At 37.3% G+C, this 9,311-nt stretch overlaps 1 protein-coding gene across 1 annotated transcript; it reads right to left on the bottom strand.

The window, feature by feature from the left end:
- Positions 1–233: 233 nt before the first annotated feature.
- LOC123812582 (olfactory receptor 6C2-like) lies at positions 234–1,173 on the bottom strand. Its single transcript, XM_045829365.1, is given in 2 exon segments — positions 234–1,091; positions 1,093–1,173. Coding segments are annotated over 2 exon segments (939 nt in total).
- Positions 1,174–9,311: the final 8,138 nt, after the last annotated feature.

Here is a 9,311-nt window from a genome sequence, read left to right on the forward strand (position 1 = left end):
ATGAGACTAAAAAGAGTTGATTAAAATATAAATTAGGAAGACAAAGAAGTTCAGAGAATAGAGAAATATCCACCTGTATGCTGCTGGGTCTCTCACAGTTGTTTCCTAGGTTTTCTTCTCAACTCTTTTTATTACTCCTCAACTTTATAAGACTGCACAGCTACCATGGCTCAGTTTCCATCAATATGCTAATAACTTATTTTTGTTTTAATTGAAATTCCCACTGTGAGAATTTAACACTTCTTTAAAAGAAATGCAATTCTTTTGAAGGTGTCATGGAAAGACTGTTTTACTTGTTTATTTCTCAGGGTATAAATGAAGGGGTTCAATAAAGGAGCAACAGATGTAGCGAGTAGAGAAACTGCCTTATTAATGGCCACTTCATCCTTAGCTGAAGGTTTGATATACATAAAAATGCAGCTGCCATAGGAGATGGAAACCACAATCATGTGGGAAGAACAGGTAGAAAAGGCTTTTTTCCTTTGCTGAGCTGAAGGCAATCTTAGAATTGTCCTAATGATGTACATGTAGGACAGAACTACACACATAAGGGTCATTAAGAAAGTCAACACAGCACAGACTATCACCAGCTGCTCTATGAACCATGTATCTGAACATGAATTCTTCAGTATTGGAGTAGCATCGCAGTAAAAATGGTCAATAGCAAAGTCACAGAATTCCAGGTGAAGGCTCAGTCCAAGGGGAGGGAGGATAATCAGTAAGCCAGATATCCAGCAACACAGAATGAGATTCCTGCAGACTCTACTGTTCATGATGGTCATGTAGTGCAGGGGTTTGCAGATGGCCACATAGCGGTCATAGGACATCACAGCCAAGAGAAAAAATTCTGTAGCTCCAAAGAGGACAATGAAAAATATTTGGCTGAAGCAGGCTTTGATGGTGATGGTTTTGTCCCCACTCGATATCATGTACAGATATGTGGGGACACAGGCAGTTGTGAATGAGATTTCTAAGAAGGAGAAATTTTGAAGAAAAAAATACATAGCTGTTTTTAAATGAGAATCCACCAAGATGAGAGTAATTATGGTCAGGTTCCCAATTACACTTAACATATATGTGATAAACAGAAAAAACGAACACCACTATCTCTAGTGGTGGGTCATTTGTCAAACCCAGGATGATGAAGATTGTTACTGCTGAATGATTTCTCATCATTGACTTCATACTACTGCCAGTCTTCACATAAAAGTCACAGAAATTGGATCTGAGGAGCAATATCAAAATATGACAGACAGAATCAGTCTCTATCAATACAAAGCAAACCCAGTCACATGCATTTCCTTCTCTAACTTGATAATCAGGTTTTAATGAAGTAATTTCTTATTTTTTTTATTGTTGTTCAAGTACAGTTGTCTCCATTTTCACCCCACCATGGCCCTCCACTGCACCCATCCCCACCTCCCACCCTCGAACCTACCTTCTTTGGGTTTGTCCATGTGTTCTTTGTACCTGTTCCTTGATGGACCTTCTCCTGTTTTCACCCTTAATGAGGTAATTTCCTCAACACCACTGAAATGTACCACAGGGAAGCTAAACTTATGGGAAGTTTCTCTTACAAATTATTGCTGCTGAAATTGTTTTAAATATTCCAGGATCTCCAAATTCCCAGCACTATCTCCAATTCAATTGTTTTTCAAGTTCCCTCTTTGGTTGGGGGTTTCCCAGCACCACTCCTCTGGGTGTCTACCCAAGATTTTTGAAAGCATCTATTTGCAAAGATATATGCACCCCTATGTTCACTATAGCATTATTCATGGTGGCCAAGACATGGAAACAACTGAAGTGTCCTTCAATAAATGACTGGATGAAGAAAATGTGGTACATATATACAATGGAATAATACCTAGCTATAAGAAAAGATGAAATAGTACCATTTGTGACAACATGGATGGACCTTGACAATATCATGTTAAGCAAAATAAATTAGAAAGAAATAGTCAAGAACTGTATGATTTCATTCATATGTGGGATAGAAAACTGAAAGCAACAAATGAACCAAAAAAAACCAACCAACAAAAACTCGTATGCACAGACAACAATATGGTGGTTACCAGACGGAAAGGGTGTGAGGAGTAGTGAAGAGTAAAGGGAGTCAAATATATGGTGACAGAAGGAGACTTGACTTTCTGGTGGTAAACACACAATGCAATATACAGATGATATATCATAGAAGTGTACAGTGGAAACCTATATAATTTTATTAACCAATGTCATCCTAATAAATTTAGTAATTTTTAAAAAATGTAAAAAAGCTAACCACTTTCATGCTATACTTTGATGGGTCCCAGAGTGACTTTATTTCAAAACTTTTGTACTGAAAAATGAAATCCTGAAATTACTCTGCTTCAAGTCATGGTACCTTATAAAATGCAAACGTATGGAGAGTGCCCTACCTAGACTCTCCAGATCCTTCTTCTCCTCCAGATTCACTTCTTCTGGTGAATGGGGCATTATTTAAAGATCAAGAAAGTAGTCATTTGACAACAGTGTGGGGGAATGAAGGGGGGGGGGCCAAGGGGAGAAAGGCAAAGGGGGGGTGGGGGAATTAGGACAACTGTAATAGTATAAACAATAAAAACATTTAAATAGTCATTTGATGACACTCTCTCATGATTTTCTTTAAGTTCCTCTCTTATTCCCTTATTTTCCATCTCTATCCTCAAGTAATGACTTTGATACATGATTATTTTATTTTATTTTTTAATATATCTTATTGATTATGCTATTACAGTTGTTCCATTTCCCCCTCACTCCCCTCCACTCTGTACACCCTCTCCCACCCACATCCCCCTCTTTAGTCATGTCCATTTGTAATACTTATAAGTTCTTTAGCTTCTATATTTCCCATACTATTCTTGTCCTCCCTCTGTCTATTTTCTACCTACCATCTATGCTACCTATTCTCTGTACCTTTTCCCCCTCTCTCCTCCCACCCCCCTGTTGCTAACCCTCCATGTGATCTCCATTTCTGTGGTCCTGTTCCTGTTCTAGTTGTTTGCTTAGTTTCTTTTGGTTTTGCTTTAGGTGTGCTTGTTAATAATTGTGAGTTTGCTGTCCTTTTACTATACATGTCTTTTCTTTATCTTCTTTTCTTAGATAAGTCTCTTTAACATTTCATAAAATAAGGGCTTGGTGATGATGAGCTCCTTTAACTTGACCTTCTCTGAGAAGCACTTTATCTGCCCTTCCATTCTAAATGAAAGCTTTGCTGGACAGAGTAATCTGGGATATAGGTTCTTGCCTTTCATGACTTGGAATAATTCTTTCCAGCCCCTTCTTGCTTGGAAGGTCTCTTTTGAGAAATCAGCTGACAGTCTGATGGGAACTCCTTTGTACGTTACTGTCCCCTTATCTCTTGCTGCTTCTAGGATTCTCTCCTTCATTTTTACCTTGGCTAATGTAATTATGATGTGCCTTGGTGTGTTCCTCCTTGGGTCCAACCTCTTTGGGACTCTCTGAGCTTCCTGGATTTCCTGGAAGTCCATTTTCTTTGCCAGAATGGGGAAGTTCTCCTTTATTATTTGTTCAAATACGTGTTCAATCTGTTGCTTTTCCTCTTCCCCTTCTGGTACCCCTATAATTCGGATGTTGGAAAGTTTAAAGATGTCTTGGAGGTTCCTAAGCTTCTCCTTGTTTTTTTTTGAATTCTTATTTCTCCATTCCTTCCTGTTTGGTTGTTTCTTTCTTCCTTCTGGTCCACTCTATTGTTTTGAGTCCCAGTTTCCTTCCCATCACTATTGGTTCTCTGCATTTTCCTTCATTTCTTTTATGGTAACCGGCATTTTTTTTTCATCTAATTTGCACCCAAAATCAACCAATTCTGTGAGCTTCCTGATCACCAGTGTTTTGAACTGTGCATCTGATAGATTGGCTATCTCTTAGTCGCTTAAAATGATGAGTCCTGGGGCATTGATCTGTTCTTCCGTTTGAGACATGTCTCTCTCTCTCTCTCTCTCTCTCTCTCTCTCTCTCTCTCTCTCTCTTTTTGGGGGGCGTCTGGTCATTCCTGTTATGGTGAGGGGTGGAGCCTTAGGTGTTCACTGAAGCTGGGCACCCCAGTTGCTAGATTGTGATGTTGTATGCGGTGGCGGGGGCAAGGGCGGAAGGGAACAATGGCAGTAGCTCCGTGGGACCTTAGTCCCTTCCCTAGGATCCTGGGTTGTGCGCTCTGCCCTGCTCAACCATCACCACCTCACTGGGTCTGCCAGCTGCCGTTTACATACTCAGGGTCCAGCCACTGGGATCTTGCATGCCCCAGATGCCTTACACACCCCACTTGCCTTATGTGCCCAACTCTGCTCTCCGCAACCTGCACTTATCTGCTCCTCTCCGCCCCTCCTACTGGTCTGGATGAACGGGTCTACTTCAACTTCTTGGCTGTCTGACTTCCATTCAGATAAATTCTCTACCAGTTCTGGGTGTTATTCTGCCTCTAAATTGTTGCTGTTCTAATCTTGGTTGTGCATGGTGGTACGGTGTGTCCACCTATGCCTCCATCTTGGCCGGAAGTCAATGCATGATTATTTTAATATAATTGAAAACACATGGGTAAAAATAATAAATAGCTGAAGGATATCAAGACATACATTGTATTCCCTCCTTTAGGACAACAGAACTGTGATACAGGTTTCAGTAATGCACAGAGGTTAAGTGCATGGACTTTGGAACAGTTTTTCTCAGTGAATCTGAGCAAGAATTTAATTTCTCTGTACTCCCAGTGTTCTAATCTGTAAAATGGAGTTAACAGGAATTATATCATAGGGTTACTATAAGGTTTAAATGAAATAAATCATGTAACATGCCTATAACTGAACTTAGCACATAACTAATATTATATACATATTTTGTATTGTATTTTTTATTTTTGAAGACAATCTTATCATCTCAAAAAGCCACTTTGCTGTACAAGAAACAGCTCAATCTCTCCTGTCTCTCTCTCTCTTGCTTGCTTTCTCTCTCTCTCTCTCTCCTTTTGCATCATCAATTTCTTTTACTTTTCTAGATTTATTTCATAAGCATACAGACATTCTCTGGTACTCCCTTATATTAAAAAAAGAACAAACATACAATTAAGGAGTGACATTTCCATCAGTATACACTTTAGATAGTTTTAATTGTAGGAAACATATTAATCTACATGTTTAAAAATAAAATATCATATCTGCCAAGAATATAACTGACCTTTATTAATACATTTTCTATCTGCTCACTTTATGTTTTAGTGTGATATCACATGGCACATGGTAATACATGGTAACTCAGGGTCTGAGCAACAACATATACTAGTTGTTCTTGAAATAACCTAATTAGCATGTTAGTCTATTCAACTATTTGCTCTCTTCATTCATTGTTTTAGGCCTCAACTGTCTAAAAGTGTAGCTACTAACTATGTATGACTATTGACAACTTGATATGTGGCTAGCTCAAATTGAGATATACTATAACTGTGAAATACATATCAAATTTAAAGACTTAGAAAACAATTACATAAAATATACCATTTATAATGGTATTTATTCTGAATGCATATTGAAATGGTAATACTTTGGATATATAAAGTTAAATAAAATGTGTCATTAAAATTAAGTACACCTATTTCTTTTTACCTTTTCCATAATGCTACAAAGAATTTAAGATCACAAATGTGGCTCACACTATATCACTATTGGAGTATACTGGAGTATATTATTGAAGTATACCTAGAACTTTATGAAAGTTTGCTTTCACAAAACTTTACTGTGAAAGTCAAGTTCCTTCACATTAGTAAAATGTTTTAAGATTTTATTTACTTACTTTTAGAGAGAGGGGAAGGGAAGGAGACACAGAGAAAAAGAAATATCAATGTGCAAGAGGAACATAGATTGGTTGCCTCTCATTTACTCCCAACCAGGGACCCAGCCCACAACTGAGGCATGTGTCCTGTCTAAGAATCATACCTACAACATTTTGGTTTGCAGGATGATGATGAGACCCACTGAGCTACACCATTCAGGAACATTAGTGATTCTTTTTTTCTTTAAAGATCTTATTTATTTGTAGACAGAAGGAAAGGGAGCAAGAAAGAGAGTGAGAGAAATGTCAATGTGTGGTTGCCTCTCACACTCCCCTACTGGAGATTTGGCCCAAAACCCAGGCATGTGCCCTGACTTGGAATTGAACTGGCAACCCTTTGATTCACAGCTGGGTTCAATCAAATGAGCCACATCAGAATGGGCCATTAGTGGTTTATTTAAAGGATCTTCTCATAAGGTAAATTAGGTTGTTTTCTAAATGGCTTTAATTCTTTTTTTAATATACTCCACAAACATCTATGTAGTATAGACTTCTTAAAACTGAAAAAAATAAAGTTACTTTTTGTCTCTGTGAGGTGACTACTATGAACTCTCACTAACTACAGATTTACTGTAGTACACTGCCTAGTTACCAACATCATGATACAAAAGGAAACTCTAACCTGAGTTTATGAGACAAATAGTTTGAAAGTAGCAGATACTGGTGCTGAAATGAGGGGAATATAAAAATATGGAATGTTTACCAATGGCAGTTGAGATAAATGGGATGTAAGTTGATAAATACTTGATAGATAAATGAGAGACAGAGAAAGAGAGAGGACAGATAGAGAAAGAGAGATCAGAGAAGTTTATTCCTGCATGTCAATGAAATCACTACACATGGGACTGCACCAATTTCATGATACATAAAATGAGTCCTGCCTACATTTTTGATCTGCTGAGAGTTTATGTTGCTCTATAAAAAATTTCAGAAAAGACTGAATCAAGAAGAAGCAGAAAGCCTGAACAGAGTAGTAACAGCTGGCAAAATTGAAGCAGTAATCATAAAACTCCCAGCATACAAAAGCCATGGGCCACACAGTTTCACAGGAGATTTTTAAAAAAACATTTCAGGAAGAGCTAGCCTCTATCCTTCTCAGACCATTCCAAAAAAAAATCCAGAAGAAGGAAGAAGGAAGACAACCAAACTCTTTTTATGAGTCCAGCATCATCCTAATCCCAAAACCAGATAAAGACACAACAAAGAAAAAAAAACTACAGGCCACTACACTGATGAAAATATATGCTAAAATGCTCAAAAAATATTGGCAAACTACATCCACCAATATATTAAAAAGATCATACACCATGACAAAGTGGGATTCATCACAAGGATGCAAGGATGGTACAATACTTGCAAATCAATAAATGTAAAAGAAAAGACAAAACTCACATGATCATATCAACAGATGTGGAAAAAGCATTTGATAAGGTACAGCACCCATTTATGATAAAAACACTCAGCAAAGTGGGAGAAGAGGGAAAATACCTTAACCTAATAAAGGATATATACAAGAAACCTACAGCCAACATCATACTCAATGGGCAAAACCTAAAATCTTTCCCACTAAGATCAGGAACAAGACAAGGTTGTCCACTTTCACCACTTCTACTCAACATAGTGTTTGAAATCCTAGCCAATTTCTTTTAAAGAAAAAGAAATTAAAGACATCTAAATTGGAAAAGAAGGAAGCAAAACTCTCATTGTTTGCAGATGACATGATAATGTACATAGAAAACCCTAGAGATTCCACCAAAAAACTACTCAACCTAATAAGTGACTTCAGCAAAACAACAGGATACAAAGTCAATATGCAGAAATTGAAGGCATTTTTGTACACCAATGATGAAATATCAGAAACATAAATCAGGAAAAAAAAATCCCACTTGCTATAGCAACCATAAAAATGAAGTATTTCAGAATAAACCTATCCAAGAAGGTAAAAGACTTCTACTCAGCAAACTATACAACACTGAAGAAAGAAATTATGGAAGACAGATGAATGGAAGCACATACCGTGTTCATGGACTTGAAGAATTAACATCATCACAATGTCCATACTACCCGAAGCAATCTACAGATTCAACACAATCCCTATTAAAATAAGAGTGAAATATTTCATAGATATAGAACAAACATTTCAAAAATTTATATGGAACCATAAGTGACCCAGAGTAGCCACAGAAATTTTGAGAAATAAGAACAAAGTAGGAGGGATCATAATACCTGACATCAAACTTTACTACAAGGCCACTGTAATCACAACAGTCTGGTAATGGCAGAAGAACAGACATGTAGATCAATGGAACAGAATATGGAGCCCAGAAGTAAACCCATGTCTCTATGGTAGATTAATACTCAACAAAGAGGGCAGGGAGAATAAAATAGAGTAAAAATATGTTCTTCAATGAATGGTGTTGGGAGATCTGGACAGCTACATGAAAAAAAAAAAGAAAGAAACTAGACTACCAACTTACCCCATACACCAAAATTAACTCAAAATGGATAAAGACTTTAAGACACAACACCATAAAAGTCCTAGAAGTGAACATAGGCAGGAAAACTTCAGATATCCCACACAGTAATATTTTCACCAATATATCCTCTAGAGCAAGGCCATAAAGGAAAGAATAAACAAATTGGACTTCATCAAATTAAAAAGTTTCTGCATGGCTAAAAAAAACCCCAGCAAAATGAAAAGGGAATGAACCATAAGAGGAAATATATTTGCCAATGATACCTGAGACAAGAGTTTGATCTCCAAAATATGTAAAGAACTCATATGACTCCACACCAGGGAGATAAACAATCCAATTAAAAAATGAACAAAGGACCTGAACAGATGTTTCTCCAAAGAGGACATACAGAGGGCCCAGACACATATGAAAGGAAGCTTAGCAGCATTAGCCATCAGAGAGATGCAAATAAAAACCACAACGAGATACCACATCACACTGGCCAGAGTAGCTATCAAAAACAACTCAACAAACAACAAGTACTGGATGAGCTGCAGCAAGACAAAAAATATATGGCCCAAATGAAAGAACAGAGCAAAACCACAGAACGAAGTGATAGAAGAGAGCCAGCATATCTGATGGACAATTGAAAGCCCTGATAATCAAAAATGCTTACAGAACTGATTGAATTTAGTTGAAAAATGAAAGAACAAATGAGATACCCAAAATAAAATAAAGGAAAATATTCAGGGAACCAACAGTGACAGGAAGGAAGCCATGATTCAAAGCAACATTTTGGAACAAAACAAAGAAAGAAACATCCAACCAGAACAGAATGAAGAAACATAAATTCAAAAAAATGAAAGAGAGGCTGAGGATTCCCTGGAACAACCTGAAACATTCCAATATCGGAATTATAGAGGTGCCAGAAGGAGAAGAACAGCAGCAATAAATTGAAAACTTATTTGACAAATAATGAAGGAAAGCTGCCCCAATCTACTG

The sequence above is a fragment of the Phyllostomus hastatus genome, unplaced genomic scaffold (genome assembly GCF_019186645.2).
Source record: "Phyllostomus hastatus isolate PE091 unplaced genomic scaffold, TTU_PhHast_1.1 phas_scaffold_93, whole genome shotgun sequence".
Classification (NCBI taxonomy): domain Eukaryota; kingdom Metazoa; phylum Chordata; class Mammalia; order Chiroptera; family Phyllostomidae; genus Phyllostomus; species Phyllostomus hastatus.